Genomic DNA, 18,432 nt, shown 5'->3' on the forward strand with positions numbered 1-18,432 from the left:
CGCATTTGTTTTTAAACTTTCTATGATTAGATTGAAAATAATTTAGTCGAATAAAGATGACCAACCTTGAAGAGACAAGGTAAAATTAATTTGGAAGGGGGGGTTGGAGCACGTACCCCCTCCCTCTTTCCCTAAAGGGGGGGGGCATTTAGAAGAGGAATTTCTTCATAGAATTTTAAAAGTTTAGTACTGTCCGAAATAAATCGTTTGGATTGGACAGATTTTTATTTTTGTGTGAAAGTGAATTGAGAGGGTTCAGCACAATTTCAAGTATTTTTATTTACTTTCTATTTCGGTTGATGAGCTTTCAGCTAAATAAAAAGACAATTTAGCAGCTTGCTCGTCAGAGAATAAAAATATATTTTAAAACAGACAAATTATTCATCTTAAATAAACTATATTGTGTAAGTTTAAAATCCACTGTTTTAGTCTCGATCTGTTAATTTTAACCTTTTTAGAGGTTGCACATTCGCACCGCAACATCGTCATTAGTACAACAAAATGGCCGTTTTACACTTTTTTCTAGTAAATTCCCCTCTAATATATATTCTATTCTCTATGGCGATCTCAGCTCGCATTTTTCAAGGAGAACCAAATTACTCACTCGGCAGCAATCAAATCGGTGTCTCTATATCAGTTAATGTTTTTGAGGTTTATATGTTACAAGTTAAAGTTGATAGACGAAATTACAATTCCTGCGTCGTTATCTATATCACATGATTAAGACAGGCATGTTACGTATTTACAGCACAGTTATAATAGGTGCAATTAAGATGTACATCATTATATATATCCCATGATTAAACTGATCATGCAACATTTTCAATTGAAACGGAGTTCAAATGAATAATAGGTTTCACTTAGTAGTTTATAAATGTAGATAGTTAATAATGTATAACCTAGTTCAGGTTTAAAGAATATTGTGTTACCCGATATTTATTACAGACATAGCATGGGGAGGGGGGAGGTCGGGAGTTTTTATCGATTATCATGGGCGTCCACAGGGGGGATAGCACCCTAGCACCCCTCTAGATCTATTTCTGTGTGCGCCCTTGTCGATAATGCTTGAACAAAATATTAATACTTATTTCGGAGCTGTTCTTTATGCATGTCAACTCTGGAATATGTATTGTACCCGATATTTTCTATTTAGAGAAAATCCGAGCAAAAAGTTGCAAATATATGAAATTAATTTTTTTTTGCAATTTCATCGGTTTCAAATAAATGGTTAAAAAGCTTTTTTTACTGTTAATGGTAGCTCCCATACTTTCCTAAATATCTAAACAATCCTTTTAAGCTGGCTTGAGGAGGAAGAATGGGCTCAACGCTGTGCAATGAGTTTTAATTCAGATCCTGGAACAAGTCGTCTTCTGCATAATATATGTACACAACTTGGTCAATTGCTTAGGTAATTTGTACACTGCCAAGTTTACAATAGACACGGTTATGCAGTAAATAAAAACATTGTTAAGTAAACAGGAGGGCTTAAAAAAAATGTGTTCTTTGCAGAAAGGGGTCTCAACAGGGAAAGAACACCCGTTAGGGCCTGAAAAACCCATAGCACCCCCTCACCTCCGTGACTACGCTTCTGTGTATAATACATAAAAACAGTCTACTGTGTACACTGTACAATGTACACTGCACATGCAACAGTCAAAATAGATTGGCCAGTGTGCAATATACACTATACAGTATACACTGTACAGTATACAATATACAGTATACACTGTACAGTATACAATATACAAATTACAGTGGTATATGGTTCATTGTACAATAAACACGATGAATTATACTTTACAATAAATACAATGCAGTGTACACTGTACAGTATACAATATACAAATTACAGTGGACTGGTACACGGTTCATTGTACAATAAACACAATGAATTATACTTTACAATAAATAAAATGCAGTGTACACTGTAGTATGTACAGTATACAATATACAAATGACATTGTACACTAGCTGTACAATAAACACAATGCACAACGAAGTGTGCAGTGTACAATGTACGATTCTCTGTAAAAAAAATCACCAGAAAAAAGTTGTTGGAAAAAAAACCTGGAAATAAAAACTTTAGTAAAAAAGTTCCAATTTTCTTAAGTCCTAGGACAAAAATTCACTGGAAATAAAGTCCTCAGTTTTAGATTCCTGTGACTTTTTTTCCTAAAATAATATGGTGGCTGCCAAGGGTGTTTCTGTATCAATCCCCCCTTTTTTGCATGGTTGTAAACATCCTATAGTTCCCATGCATTTTCTACTAAAATAGAACTTTTTACGAGGACGTTTTTTTTTAATAAAATCATACTGGAACCAGAAAAAAGTCCTAAAAAATAAAGTCTCAAAGTGGTAGGACTTTATTTCCAAAAACTTATTTTTTAAGAACTTTTTTCCACAGGACTTTTAAGTGCCAAAATGTAGGACTTCATTTCCGAAAACTTGTCCATAGAAATATTTTGGCGGTTTACACAATGTAAATTTATCATCTATCATTCATTCAATTATAGCGGTAATTACCTGATTCCAAAATATTGGTGCCTTATGCCGCGCGTCATTTTTATCAAATAAACAATAAAATTTTGCAAGCTTTAAACTCACAATACTTTCTACTGGTTTGGAATGGGGTAATGGGTATTGCAAATCTAAACAACTTTAATAAAGTGAAAAATTATTTTTGTAAAATGTCACTTCTAACCCTCTACAAAATGCCAAAGTATGATTGAAGGATGGACGAGGAATGGACGATCAAGAAGAAAAATGAAAAACAAGTCTCAAAATGTTTCCATCTGATATCTTATTGAAATTCAAAATTATTGTAAAATTTAATTAAAATAGATTATTAAAGTTAAAACCCTTTTACAAAACATATTTATATATCAACTAAATATGCGTGAAAAACTACAATCTATTTGCTTTTATTTAATCCAGGGATCAAAACGAATTTTTAAGGAACTTTGCCAAATCTTGTATCACAAAATTTATTTTTGCCTTATATGGATCTTTAGAACCCAATTTGGCGTATATTTTGTTTCTTGCTTTTTGTGTGTTTTTTTTCAAGTCACCAAATCCAGTTTCATCATGACAATTTTAATTTTCTAAATAATCGTCTTTTGTAAATTTTTCTTTATGTTATAAAGTCCAGTCCTATTCAGAACGATTTGATGATGGAATATATTTTAAGCATTGAAGAGTCAACTATCTTTTTTTACAAATAATTCATGTTTAAAACTTTAAACGTTCTTTTTACCATTCAATTAATTTTTAGACCTAATTTTGAATCTGCAAAGAATGCTGAAAGTATGGAAACAATTCTTGGAGAGGAATTCATCAAAACGTGAGTTATAGAAATAATAATAAATATAAATGAGACAGCAATATTTCTCTTTACTTCTTGTCTAGGTACATTTACCCAAATGAAGATAATTTGAAGATTTCCGATGAAAGTTGGAGTAAAAAGGAAAAACCGAATATTCAGACATTAGAACACCTACAGGTATTATGTTTAGAAGACATTGTGGAAGTGTAATTGTTGTTTGCTTTTTGATTAGTTTCAACCCTTGATCAGCTCCACCCTGAATCAGTTTCATCCCTTGATCAAGTGCATTGATCAGGCCCCTTGATCAGTTCCACCCTGAATCAGTTTCATCCCTTGATCAAGGGCACCTCCAAGATCATTGATCAGGCCCCTTGATCAGTTCTCCACATTGTTTTGTTCCCCCTTGAAAAGTTTCCACTCCTTGGCCAGTTTTCCTTTTTTATGAATTACACACCTTGATCCGTTTCACCTTTTGATCAGTTCCATCCCTTGATCAGTTTCGCTCTTTGATCAGTTCCTCTTCCTCCCCTTGTTCAGTTCCGCCTCTTGTTCATTTCCATCCCTCGCTTAGTTTCACCCCTTGAGTTAAAAGGTAAAATGACAAAAGGTAGAATTTTCCAGTTTTTAAGATTCAAGAAAGTTTTCCAATTTTTGCAGGAAAATCCGCGGAACTTTATGGAAAAAATCATAAAACTGCATTTCTTGCTTGAATTCAGAATGGAGCGCCAGCGGTTAGTCACCTTAAAAATTTTTTTGACTGCTACAAATTGTCGACTACTACAAAATGTTAAATTATGTTGGGATAAGGAAGGTGAAGATAATTTCTAGGCCGAACACTACGGCTAGGATGGGCTAGGGCGCCGAGCGCTGTGGCCTCTTAAATCTTACATGTTGAGTTTAGCTGACTTTTTCACTCTTCTTATTTAGCAATTTTTTGTAATAGCCTGTTCTAGTCGCGGCCCTCGGCCCATAACTTGGCTTCACCTAACCTAACCCAAAAGAAGGTGAGAGACAAAACATTATTCAGTTGCAAGACCGCAACGTTCGGCCCCCAAAATTAGGTGAGATACAGCATATTATTCAATATTTTAGAGGCCACAGCCAAGAAATTGTCTTAACCAACTTTAACCCAAAATGATGAAACATTGAAATTGTAAAATTCTACCTTTTAAACTTTCTACCTTCCTTAATTCTACCTTTTGTATGTTTTACCTTGTGATCTTCTACCTTTTGTCATTCTACCTTAATTTTGTAATTCTAACCTTTGAACTGGAGCCCAGAAAACCATATTAAATATGCAGAATCAAACACTTTTAACCCAAGAAAAAAACGACACTATCTTCCACATTATACATCAGATACAGGTTTCAAAAAACTGTTGTAAATCGGGCATTGACATCTTTGGATGTAGGGTCACTTGACATTACTCTTTCACTCCCTTTAAAGATTTTTCTATATTGATAGAAACATAAAGATATTTTACGGAAATAAATACAGATAGACATTTAACAGTGTTGCACAGAGGATTTTGAATTGAAACCGGACTATGATGGCACGGCCAAACTTTAAATTACCCGACATATATTTGACCCACCACACTAGCTTAGTATGTTGTGGTTGGTGTTCAGGAGGTTGTTGATGAACAGCTTGTGGCAGCATCAGGTCAGGGTGACCCTAAGCTGTTGGAACTGCTGATGCAGAGCCAGAGACAAGTTTTTCACAAGATTTTTCAGCATCAGGAATATTCATTATTCATTTATTTATTTATTTATTTATTCATTCATTCATTTAATTATTCATTTGTTTATTTGTTAATTTATTCATTTATTCATTAATTTATTTATTCATTTATTCATTTATTCATTTATTCATTTATTCATTTATTCATTTATTCATTTATTCATTTATTCATTTATTCATTTATTCATTTATTCATTTATTCATTTATTCATTTATTCATGTATTCATTTACTCATTTATTCATTTATTCATTTATGTGTTTATATACTTATTTAACTTTTCATTGATTTATTTATCAATTCATTAATTTATTTACTTAGCTATCTCTTATTCATTTATTCATTTATTTACTTACTTATTTATTAATTTGTGCGATTATTTACGTATTCATCCTTCCATTCGGCGCAGTAAAAAAGTCATAATACTTTTGTCATAAATATGTTTTTCATAATACGTTTGTCATAATTACAAAAGTCATAAATTACATTCTTCATAAAGTTCATAAGTCATAAATTACAAAAGTCATAATTTTCCTTTGTCATAAATATGATTTTCATAGTAAAGTAATCAGACATAATCATATTTTCATATTATTTCTGTTATATTTTCAAGTATTTTTACATTATATTTGTAATACAAGATTGGCTATTTGTCCGACTTAACAAGTTCACTGGCTAGGCCTTTAGATAATCATCCTGGGGTACAAGATGAAAGAGTCACATACCAGATTTCCAGTCGATTTTCGGGTAACAGTCCTTTTGTTGCAGCTCTTACTGGAACATAAACAGTATTTTACCTTGTTGTTGTTGTTGTTGTTGTTGTTGATGTTTTCTCAAATCTGACAAGACGATCCATGTTCATGCATGCAATTTCTGAGAAAAGATAGTTAAGCAGATTTGATTTTAAAAAATTCCGGATTTTTTACTTTCTTAAACATGTTAAAAATTAAAATGGGATAAATTATGAAAAATGTATGATTTGTGTACTATAAAAAACGTATTTATGACAAATGGAACTTATGACTTGTGTTATCTACGACTTTTGTAATTTATGAAAAATGTAGTTTATAAAAATCGTATTATGACAAATGTATTTATAAAAAACATATTTATGACAAACATATTATAACTTTTGTAACTGCGTCTTCCATTCATTATTCATTATTCATTCACAAAATGTATTAAATGTATATTTGGTAGAATAATACTTCAAAGTATAATTTTGTTTTAAGTATACTAATATTTATCACACTAGATATTGTAATAGTATATTTAAAACATTATCAGTTTATTATATTTTATAATTTCTGTCATAATGAAAGTATAATAGATAGATAGATTGATAGATAAGTAGATAAATAGATTGATAAATAGATACGAAGAAAGATTATGGAGATAGATCAACAGGAAGATTGAAAGATAGATTGATAGATAATTAGATAGATAGATGTTTTATCGAACGAAAAAATTCATTGTCTTTCTCTGTGCGAACTTTGTCAGCACTTGAGAAAACTGCCTTGAAAGAAAGATTATGGAGATAGATCAACAGGAAGATTGAAAGATAGATTGATAGATAATTAGATAGATAGATGTTTTATCGAACGAAAAAATTCATTAGCTTTCAGTGTGCGAACTTTGTCAGCACTTGAGAAAACTGCCTTGGCAGCGCTATGTTTATATCCAGATAGCGCGGGGTGTCCACTTAGTGCTGCAGGAGATACAGAAAATGTCCAGACAATGCAATACACCGACAGACAGACAAACAGAGATTACAACTTTATATATATTAATACTGAAAAGCAAAAATCACTTGAATTTGAATCCTACCGAAATCACAAGAAAAAACTCGAACTTCATTGGTTGATGTAATATTTTATATATTCTTATGTATTCTTTATTCAAACTCTCCCTAAAACAAATAAATATCAATATAAGAAACACGGTTGTATTCTTAAACAGAAGATTAACTATCTTCAGTGTGACAAAACGAACGAGCAAGAAGATCTACTTTTTTCTCATCACTCTTCGGAGTCGCCACTGATGGCGATTTACAAATTGCAAATAACGAGATTAAGAGAACTCAAGGTATGATGACTTTCTTGCTATCCCACAAGTCTGCCTTCCCCAAGAACATTGAATCTCTGATGGAAGGCGAGGAGAGCCTCAGCGCAAGAAATCAAGAGCTCTCCGGGCTCCTGTACAAACAGATACGGAATAGGGTTATAATGGTTTATAGGGTTACCCATCGTCAAGTTTTTAAAACAAAGGCGCAACACAAAATGTTGAGGTATATAACTTTTAATCGATCTTGAGCAAAACTAAATAATAGAAAGACCTTGATAATAAACTGGAAATTGATTTATTGATTAATCGTTTTATTTGTATATGTGAGCTTGTATCCACACCCCTTAACCAAAATAAATTATTAAAGTTAAAAATTTATCCATTTACACATCTATTCATTTCTTCATTTCTTCATCCTTTCATGTATTCATTTATTACTTTTTTCATTTATTCATTTACTCATTTATTCATTTATTCATTTATTCATTTATTCGTTTAATCATTTATTCAATTATTCATATATTCATTTATTTATTCATTTATTCATTTATTCATCCCCTCATTTAATAATTTAATCATTCATTCAGATATTCATTTGTTAATTATCTATTTCTTCATTTCTTCATTTATGTGTTTATCCACTTTTTCGTTTATTCATTTATTTATTTTTTCATTCATTCATTTATTTACTTTTTCATCTCTTTATTTATTCATTTATGCGTTAGTTTACTTATTCATTTATTCATTTATTCATTTTTTAATTTTTTCATTTATTCATTTATTTATTTATTCATTTATTCAATTCATTTATTCATTTATTCATTTATTTTTATTCATTTATTCATTTATTCATTTATTCATTTATTCATTTATTCATTTATTCATTTATTCATTTATTCATTTATTAGATATTTTAAATATTCTACAGTTTAAACATTTTTTGATGTTTTAAATATTCTAAAGTTTAAACATTTTTTGATATTTTAAAAATCTACAGTTTAAACATTTTTTGATATTTTAAAAATCTACAGTTTAAACATTTTTTTGATATTTTGAATAAAAGCGCAAGGAGGAAAATAACAAACATATCCAGGTGCATAAAAAGATTTCACTATCCCATAACACACAATAAATTTGGGTTTCATCAAACAAAAACATTCGCGAAAAATTGTAAAATTAAGCGAAAATTTCCTTTCGTAATTCTTAAACTTTTGCGTTTTGTGACTTTGTCGCGAAAAGAAATTTTGGAGGCAAAAACCATACGGAATTTCGTATAAAAAAGGAAATACGATAATTTCGTGAAAAATTGCAATAATTTTTGCTTTTTTCGCAAAATTTCACATTAATCAGTTTCGTGAAAAAAGTGCAAAATTTTTGCGAAACCCGAAAAAAAATCGCAATTTTGAAATATTTTTAGTTTTTACCTTGGCATATTTAAGTCGATATGAAGCAATATTATAAACACTTGACTAAATTGCAGTTTTAAGAAAGTTTTAGTAAGATATTTGCAATAATACAAAAGTTTAATAAAAATATTGTGGTCAATATAATTTACCAAAACTATACTGCAGTCCTTCAATTATCACAGGGTAATTGTCATCTTTCTAGATATCCCAGGGGGAAGGACCATTGCACCTTCTTCGTTTTTGGTTTATTTTTCATGTACTTTTCTTCGTAACAGATTAACTCGAAATTTTAAGAATAAAACCATATATTTTAGAATTTTTTTCTACTAAGGGAATGCCAAAATGCTAAATTTTCGGCGAAAAAAAATAGGGAATTGATTTCCTCATTTCGCTGAAACCCCTAGTTTTTGGAACCAACTTACACCCGTTAAATGAAAACTTTTTGTATTTTCTATTGCATTATATTCAGGAGCGTACTGGGGGAGGAATAACCCTGTGTACCCCTTAGACATGCCCCCTAGGCCCCCTCTAGGACCCCCCTCAACTGGAACCCTGTGTACCCCCTAAAATGCCCCCCGAGACCTAATCTATATATAAACTTCGTTTGTCTGTCTGTCTGTTTGTTTGTATCCAATAAACGTCAAAAGGGCTGAACCGATCGGGCCCAAATTTGGTGTGGGACCTCACGTGTCCCCAGGGAAGGTTAATGAATGATCAAACTTTCAAAAATGTGCGTTAAAAAGTTAAAAAGATTACTTATTTTTGATGATAAGATTAATTTTTTTATTTTCTCAACATGTTCCTATACATGACGTCTGTAGTTTATTGTAGAATTTTTTCTACATTTTATCCACCCCCAAAGTAAGAGTTTTGAACGTCGAATTTGCGCTCTAACTCAGGATTTACAGATATTTAAAAGTTTAATATGTCTCAAATGAATTCGAAAGAAGTGTTCCACAACACTGCATACTCAGTTCAACTACCTTACATAGCCGGTCACTCCCTTTAATTGTTGAAAGTTCAACCCCTAGGCTAAACCTCTAGTACGCCCCTGATATTCGACATTTTAATCAAATAAAGGTTTCAAGGACATTGTTTTACATCGGACATTGCCATTTTCGCAATATTTGGACTATCTGTTAGATAATGTTAATTCAAATTTTGTTTTAAAAGTAGTTGAATTAAATTTAGAGGAAAACTTTTCAATTTAAGAATAATTTATGCATTATCAAATATCATTAAACATGATGAATAAAAGGTTTTAGCATATTTTCAAAGTGTATTTAAATGAGAAAAGTTATTCTTTGTTACAGAACCTGCTGAAGTGCCCGGCGTTGCCCATTGTTTTTTTTATTGAATTTAGAAAAAAAAATTATTTTTGAAAAAAAAATGTTGAAATTTATCTTATTCTCCCCGGGCACCAACAGGTCTGTATGAATAAAATGTTTTTTTTCAGAAGGTTGGTGGTGAGGTTAGTAAAAGTCGGAAAGTGTTAAAACAAGCTTAAAACAATTGATTTAATGAGAATCATTTAACATGCGCAAAGAATAATCACAGAGTGGGGATGGGGTCTCTTTAAAAACTGAAGGTAGTTGGGGTTATAGTCAGGGTAGTTGCCATTCAGATTCTCCGACCTTTACTATCCTCACCACCCACCTTCTGAAGGGTGCACATTTCGTAGTAAAAAAGGCATTTTATACGTTCCCTCATATATCCATATATACAAACAAATATATATGAGCGAAGATAATTATTGAGTATCTATTTATTTTTAAAATTGCCGAGGTTTTCGCACAGGGTGTCCCACAAAACATGACAGTTGGTGAATAGTTTAGAATGCCTTCTTCCAAATACTATATTAGATATTTAAGACTTTTGCAGTTTATTTCTTAAAAACCTGAATTTAACTCAAATATATTTTACTGTGAAATCAAATTTACCATAGTCTTTTTACTATCAAACAACTTATCAAATTATGGAAGATCCCATTTTAAACTATTCACCAACTGTCATGTTTCGTGGGACACCCTGTATAATAGTATAAACCCATTGAAAAAATGTCAAGACGACATTTTACAAATTCTTCGATGTCTCCTAAGTCCCAAGTTCTAGGTTAAACTATATTAATTTTTGTTCTAATTATTAGTTTTTAATTTGTAAAGCAAATGAGCTCAATCTACCATCTCATCATCTTATTGATTTGATTACAGGTAAAAATATACAATCTAATAAACATTGCAGACAGGGTGTCCCAATAAACATGGGAATATATACAGGGTGTCCCAAAAAAACATGGGAATTCAGTGACGAATTCGATATCGTCTTTGTTATGAATTAGCATTGTAATACCTAATTTCAAAAGCAATAATATTATTATGTCTGCTAGAGTTTATTCAATGAAAAGGGTAAAAGACTGCAAAGATGTGTCTATAATGTCTTCCTATTTGAGAGAAATATTGATTTAACATAACTTACTTATAGTTATGTCAACCAAAATCTAATTAAAGAAAGATTAGCTTAATTTCCGTCCCTGAAGGAGACGAAATCTTTTAAAAAAGTCCCACTTGCAAATTTTATTAACATGTCAAATTAAATCTTGTATTTAAAAATTGTAGGCTTCAAATTCCGATGTCTACCTTTTCCCCCAATACTACGAACACAGGAAAGTTTTAGAAAACATTTTTTCCGCGAGAACAAAATCAAATAATAATAAAAGGAATTGAGTCTTTGCCACAAACTCTAATCCCTATCTTTGTCATCTGATGGTGTAAAACTTTAACATTTTAAACTTAGATTATTTGATCTAACATTGTTCATAGAACAATCTGAGGTCTACGTCGTTATAGTATGTGGCAAAGACTAAATTTCTATGTCTTGATTTATTGTATAAAAATATCTGAAACACCTGGACAATGTGTTGAGCAAAGCTGTGGGATTTGCTCCTCGAAAATCACCAGATTGATCGTTCAGCAAGATTTTCCCAAACTGGTTCCGCTTTCCTTGAATTCTCTACAATGCAAGGAAGGATTAATTGATTATAAAAATAAATGATTTTTATATTTTTATAATAATCTCAAATTTTATAACTTTTTCTGAGAAATTTTTAAGGAGATATTTTTTTCTGTCTGAGACCTAATTTAATAAATTGCAAAAATCGTTGAACTATATGTAGAGGCATTTCAACCACGAATCTTTTACTTGAACTTTGAATCGATGATCCAGGATCTAATCCTTTCAGCACTAGATAAGTAGTTGAACCGGTGTTGGGTAGTTCAGTGATTTCTCACAAATTTATTAAAAGATAAAAACTGTTTTTGCAGGTTTTTAAAGGGAAAGGAGTTAAAATCTCTATGCTCGGCCACTTGAGCCAAACGAAATGACATTTGCGCCGCAAAACTTCCAGAATTCCTTCCACTAGTGGCAAATTAAAAAGAAAAAAGCTCAGTTGCAAAAATGCGGGGCGTCATTTTTTTAGAAGTCAATGTTATTATTTGTATTTTTTCTCCTTTCAAGAGTATAGAAGGTAATTTTCAAGAGGATCTGAGTTTTTGCCACAAACTCAAATTTCGACTATCCTTTACAAATATTGGAAACTTGGAACACAATTATGTCAAAAAGTAAATTTCCAGAAGTCAGAACTTTTTTGTTGTAAACTTTGGATAAAGCTTTGGATCTTCAGCTTAAGCAGATCTACAGCTAAATTTCATTTTTTAATGATAATTAGTTTAAGGATCAGTCATTGATTCTCAAATTTGAAAGTGCCCATACCGGAATTGGAGATCAAGCGTTCAATATTAACGATATCCACACTAAAACATCCGATTTTAATCTTAATCCTAATCCTTACAGAAACCATCATCAGGGAAATCTTAAAATCTAGTTCCCAGGAAACAAAAACATTGATTTTATAAATGTCTGAATTTGACAATTTTGGCAATTTTTTAGATTTAAACAAAAACAGTTATTGACTTTTTATTTGAATTATTCAGTTTTAAAAGAAATTAAAGTTCAGCAGCATATTAGATTCCCTTTAGTGCAGTGGAGTAAATTATTTTCAGCTAAGGCATTGACAATTTTAATTTAATTGCATTTTTAACTTCATTGGTTGTCATGTGGCCGTATAAATTACTTAAGATCGAAGGAGACACATGGTCTCCGTATCCGATGGTAATTTGGAGGAAGTAATTGGTTTCCCATGTGTAAATTAGCATCCCTCCGATGGGGTAATTAGTGTTTTGAGGGTCTATTAGTCCCTCCGATTGATTGAATTAAAACTTTTAACCCCTCCGCATAAGTGAATTTACCTCCGAAGGCCTCCACCGGAGGGACATTAATATGCTGCTGCAAACTTTAATCTCTCCTTTAAAGAAATAAACAATGTGCTGCTGTTTACTTACAGGATTTAAACGCATCAGAGAAATTGGAAATGGAGCTTCAAATCAAACTTTTATTGAAAGGTTTGATGAAACAGTGGTTCAAATAGATTTCAAAATGATAAAATTCGAATCAGAGAAAGTTTATAATAAACAATACACGTACAATAATGGGGCCAGGCGGTTTTGCAGAAACCAAGAACCCCAAAAAGAAAAAACTTGAGGTTCGGTTAACTCGGTTAAGAATACTCTCTTAATTTGTCGGCTCTGTGCTAGTCAAGACCAAGGAACTATATATTTCTTGGTCAAGACATGTGCACTGTACACTGTACACTGTACACTGTACACTGTATACTGTACACTGTACACTGTATAATGTACACTGTACACTGTACACTGTACAATGTACACTGTACACTGTACACTGTACGCTGTACACTGTACACTGTATACTGCACTGTACACTGTACACTGTACACTGTATACTGTACACTGTATACTGTACACTGTACACTGTATACTGTGCACTGTATACTGTACACTGTACACTATACACTGTATACTGTACACTGTACACTGTACACTGTACACTGTACACTGTACATTGTATACTGCGCTGTACACTGTACACTGTATACTGTACACTGTACACTGTACACTGTATACTGTACACTGTATACTGCATTGTACACTGTATACTGCACTGTACACTGTACACTGTATACTGTACACTGTACACTATACACTGTATACTGTACAGTGCAAACAATCTTGATTACTTAAATTCTATTACAAAAAATGACCCACGGAATTTTCATGAAGGGTTTTATTTTTACGTTAAAACAAGTTCCAATGAAGTCTTTACCCCTAAATTATGCAAAAAGATATTCATGTTTTATAAAATATATTTGAAGTAATTTATTCTGAATAGCATGATGAAGATAAAAGAGTATACAGGATAACAGAATTATCAGTATTATCATAAACTGATAAATCTGATACTAAACTAAATAAAAAGGTACTCATCATGCTTACAAATAAAAGAATTAGCAAAAGCGAGAACTTTTTTTTTCTTTTTGTTGCAAAAATTAGCAAGCCACTCATGAAGAAAAATTACAATAAATTACAAAAAATTAGACTTTTAGGGACGCTAAGCGAGATTTTAAGTGAACCTCCATGCACTAGCACTAGATGCACTTAAGAACACCAAAAACCCTGTACATTTATCATATTTTTGTTAGATGTATATATTAGCCTAGAAACTCTGTTATTAGTTTTGCTTATTCCGCCGTATTTTAACCCTATCCCTGCTGGGGTACTTGAAAACCAATACACGCTGGGAGGGGGTGGTCATTTTGACACCCCTCCCCCTCTAAATTCCATGTTTAATATCCAAATATGACAAATGATACATAATTGGAAAGCTCTTATGCTCTACTTAATCTGCAAAAAACTTTCTTTGCAAAACTTGCGCAATCCGTTTCCTTATGTTAGTGGCTTTCGAAAGAGCTATAAGTTATCAAAATCTAACATCTGAAAGTGGGTCAAGACCAAGATTTAGTTTGTTACAGGAAAAATTAGTCATTCAGGCAGTGTGCCTGATGACTCAGGCAGTTAGTATAAAAGCCCGGTTTTAGACTTAATGGGAGGGCTAAGGGTATTCAAGAAAAGTCAGAAAATTTCAACACCCTTAGACCAATACTTTTTGAGTTATGTAAAAAACTAGGGGGGGGGTCAAATTGACCCCCCCCCCTAGCAGGAATAGAGTTAAGAATAGAATGTTTAACAAAGTTTACAGAATCTCAATATTCACTCTGACAACTTTCGAATTTGAGGATATACAGCATTCCTTTATTTTGGTAAACCCTTACAGCAATTCAAAGGTTGCAAGCTCCTGCGAAAAATATCTATGAGAATTATGCCAGTTACTTGATAAATACTGAAGTTAAAAAAAAATTCTGTATAGTTTTAAAATGTACATATCTAGAGCTACAAAAAATCTAAATGCGGTATTGAGGTAAAATTAAAGGCCAAGGTGTGTTGACACTTCAAAGTTGATCCGGTCTTGAAAATTAATACAACTTTTCAAAGCAGCCTGGATCTATGTTATAGAAGAAGAATCAAATTTGGCACAATGGTATTAAGCGGCAAATTAAGAGTTTATTACCTTATTTCCATTTTCCTTATTTTGATGAAACTTTTATACAATGCAACTTAATTTTCAACATTTGTTCAGCATTCATTCGAGTATATTTTAAGAAATATATAAATCTTTCTTTTTTTAAACTAAATATTCATGAAACAGCAAACTAGGGATTAATTTCCTAGATTTGTTTTCTTCTTCTTCTAAAAATCTTTTGAAATAAAAACTACTGCGCTCTTCATCTTGCTGTATTATACTTAATTTTAAGTGATCAATGAAAGATTTATCCTTTTGAAAATTGATTATTTGTGATTGTGGCTGTTTAAGAAAGTGAGTTGGGCATTTCTGCACCAGAAAATTGGAGAAAATTGGAGAAAATTGTCAGATTTGAACACTTGCTTTATTCACAATATTGATCATATTAAGGTTTAAAGGCTACCATTCTGAATCTGACATTTTTTAAACGGAAGATCACTTGAAAGTACAAAGAAAGTCTCTATAAGCTTCATTTTAGTTATTTTTATTTTAGCTGGAAAACTGACAGGACAATCTCAGAAAGGGAAATGTGCCTGGGTTGTACCTTTTGTAGAAAATCACTTTCACTCTCAAGAGAAAAAGAAAGATGTTGAAATGAAAAAAGAAAGTTCTGCCATCTTTCATCAACCTCCAGAGAGAATTCTGATTACAAGATATCTTCTTTTTTTGCAAACATTTTACCCCTCCAGGTTAATTATTTAGTATAAACATAAAAAAATCTAAATATTTGAAATTTAGTTAAAGAAAATTATTTAGTTGTAAAGGAACTGATCAATCTTTGCAAACTCTTAAACTTCTAATCCTTTGTTATCTGTCCAACCTGATGTTGAAGAACTTTGGTATTTCAAATTATGAACTCTGCTAGTTTTAAATAGCAAAGGTCTACACCATCAGGTTGTTAAGATATAAGAATAAGAAAATTAAATTTTGTTACATTTTCTTCAGGTCTTTTATCAGCGAGGTTCTACTGGATACTTTTGATGCTTTAGCTCATATTGATGAAGACATTATCAAAGATATGATCGGTGATTATTTTGTTCAAGGGATTGTTCTCGTATCTGGACAAGAGATGAAAGGACAAATATTTAAATTAATTAATTAATTTTCAATTTTTTAAAACTTCCCTTCGACAATTTGTGCAATGTCTGTTTCCAAAAAAATAATTTTTTTTTTTGTTTGAATCATATTTCTAACTGATTTTTAAAGAGTTTCCTCTTGCCATCTCGTATGAGATGTCATATATAACAGACGATATATGAATATTTATGTTATATATATCTTTCTTCACGCTATAGTGTTGATAATATAATTCAAAGATGACATTATAATATTCAAGGTTATTATCAAAATTCGCTGCACAAGGATATGGCGTATGCTCCTGCAAAAGTAAGAATTTCTTTAGAAAATATTGCTGAATTCACTTATTTTTTTAATAATTTTTTTCTTCTTTTTTAAGAAATATGTTCATTAGAATTTTATAGAAAATGCAAGGCTAAGATAGCTTTATTTAATCTTAGTTTAAAACTATTTGATATTGAAATATAATTTTGTAAATTATATTAATGAAATATATTCGGTGATGAAACGTGTACCCCTTTCTATATCATTTTCTAACTTTGATGTTTTTGGACAAAATTGTAAACTTCAAGTTTTCTGTATGAATAAATAAATACTAAAGTCTTTGCTTTCTGATTTTTAGATCTCACAGAATTTCGGTTTGAACAATCAATTAGGTCTATGAAATCAGGATGCAAAGATATGGTGATTAGAAGAATGGTTTTGAAATAAGTAATCAACTTCTTTCCATCACATTCTTATTTTAGATGATTTTTATAATTTTATTTGATAATTTAGGCCCTGGTTGGACCTTGGCTCAAGAATGGTTTTGTTACAGTTTTAAACACAGAGTGTAGACAGGTCGTAATTAAAGGGACAGTGCACATAATTTCAAGTGTAGACAGGTCGTAATTAAAGGGACAGTGCACATAATTTCAAGTGTAGACAGGTCACAATTAAAAGGACAGTGCACATAATTTGAGGTGTAGACAGGTCACAATTAAAGGGACAGTTCACATAAATGTAGGATTTACAACATTTGAAACTATACATAAGCACAAATGGTTTTTTATCTAAATATAAATGATTTCGGGATTATGCAGCAAAGAAAAAGAAGGATATTTCTCCCAGAAAGAAAAGAAGACGACATCTTCCTCATTCTTTTCAGTCAAATATTTCCAGGGTACCGTTGTCAATCGGGCGTTTAGGGGGGGATAAATGAAGTCGTAGCGGCAGTACCTAACATGACGTACTAACTAAATTTTAAAAGTACAAAAATAAAATGAAGTAATTAAAAAATATACTATGCTTGTCTGGGTGGATGTTTGTTTGTTTGTGTTCAATAAACGTCAAAACGGCCCACATTTTTTATGATACCTCACATGTTCCCAGGGAAGATTTATAGATGATCAAAATTTTGAATTTTTGCCTCAGTCAAAATTCGAATTTTGAAAATCCAAAATTTTTTTTTGTTTTTTAATGTATACAAAGAGAAAATGTTCACAGTTAAAATAGAAGATTGGCTCTCAGAGACTGTAATACACCGACTGCGCATAACTCCTTTGGGCTTCTCTCTCTGGGTTTTCCTTTATCATGTTATAAAATTGAAACAAAGGAAATGTGTTTTTTTTCACAAACTCTAATTTTTTATCTATTTTATATTTATCTTTGCAACACTGTGTCGTAGACCATGTGTATTTACACCATCAGGTTTCAAAGATATAGGAATTTTAAAATTATAGTTTGTGGTAAAAAAAAATCAGCTTCTTTATCAATAAATAAGAGATTTAGAACTTTCAAGTCAGCAGTTTTATCAATTTTGTCTGGAAAATACAGAAGTCAATAGGAATCCACTAAACTGGAAATTTTCAAAACAAACTAAGAACATTCCCGTGGTTCTGCCAAATTCATCAATTCAAAGTTTGAGAAATCCTAAAAATTTTTTTGCAGATTCTAAAAGTAAAGCACAAGAGCTTTCCAATTATGTATCATTTGTCATATTTGGACATAAAACATGGGATTTAGAGGGGGGTCAAATTGACCCCCCCCCCCAGCATATCCTGGTTTTCAAGTACCCCAGCAGAGATAGGGTTAATAAAGGATAAAACGTTGCTTAATTAAAAAATGTATTGGTCTTTTAGAACTTTTTATAATAACCTCCCACAATTTCGTTATTGTTTAGCCATTTATTATTTGCATGTAGCGAGACAAAGGAACTGATTCAACCTGCTTATTAACGTCTCATCAATTTTTAAGACTTTGAAGTGTCGCAGCGCCTCGGGATTAGATTTTA

General features: G+C 31.5%; 1 protein-coding gene across 1 annotated transcript; it reads left to right on the forward strand.

Moving 5' to 3' along the window:
• Positions 1-56: 56 nt before the first annotated feature.
• Positions 57-18,057, forward strand: LOC111703584 (uncharacterized). Its single transcript, XM_023475571.1, has 15 exons — positions 57-79; positions 1,298-1,408; positions 3,272-3,340; positions 3,406-3,499; positions 4,951-5,061; positions 8,189-8,218; positions 10,678-10,741; positions 11,147-11,193; positions 11,459-11,552; positions 12,381-12,418; positions 12,931-12,988; positions 15,577-15,772; positions 16,029-16,108; positions 16,420-16,469; positions 16,938-18,057. Exons 1-15 carry the CDS (start codon positions 57-59, stop codon positions 17,049-17,051), a joined length of 1,179 nt encoding a protein of 392 aa, XP_023331339.1. The 3' UTR covers positions 17,052-18,057.
• Positions 18,058-18,432: the final 375 nt, after the last annotated feature.

This window comes from Eurytemora carolleeae, unplaced genomic scaffold, assembly GCF_000591075.1.
Source record: "Eurytemora carolleeae unplaced genomic scaffold, Eaff_2.0 scaffold380, whole genome shotgun sequence".
NCBI classification, from domain to species: Eukaryota; Metazoa; Arthropoda; class Copepoda; order Calanoida; family Temoridae; genus Eurytemora; species Eurytemora carolleeae.

Coding starts and splice junctions, on each gene's coding strand:
- LOC111703584 (XM_023475571.1), top strand. CDS start 57: ATGACCAACCTTGAAGAGACAAG. Junction 16,109..16,419: donor CATTATCAAAGATATGATCG/GTGATTATTTTG, acceptor ATAATATTCAAG/GTTATTATCAAAATTCGCTG. Junction 16,470..16,937: donor TGGCGTATGCTCCTGCAAAA/GTAAGAATTTCT, acceptor TTGATAATTTAG/GCCCTGGTTGGACCTTGGCT.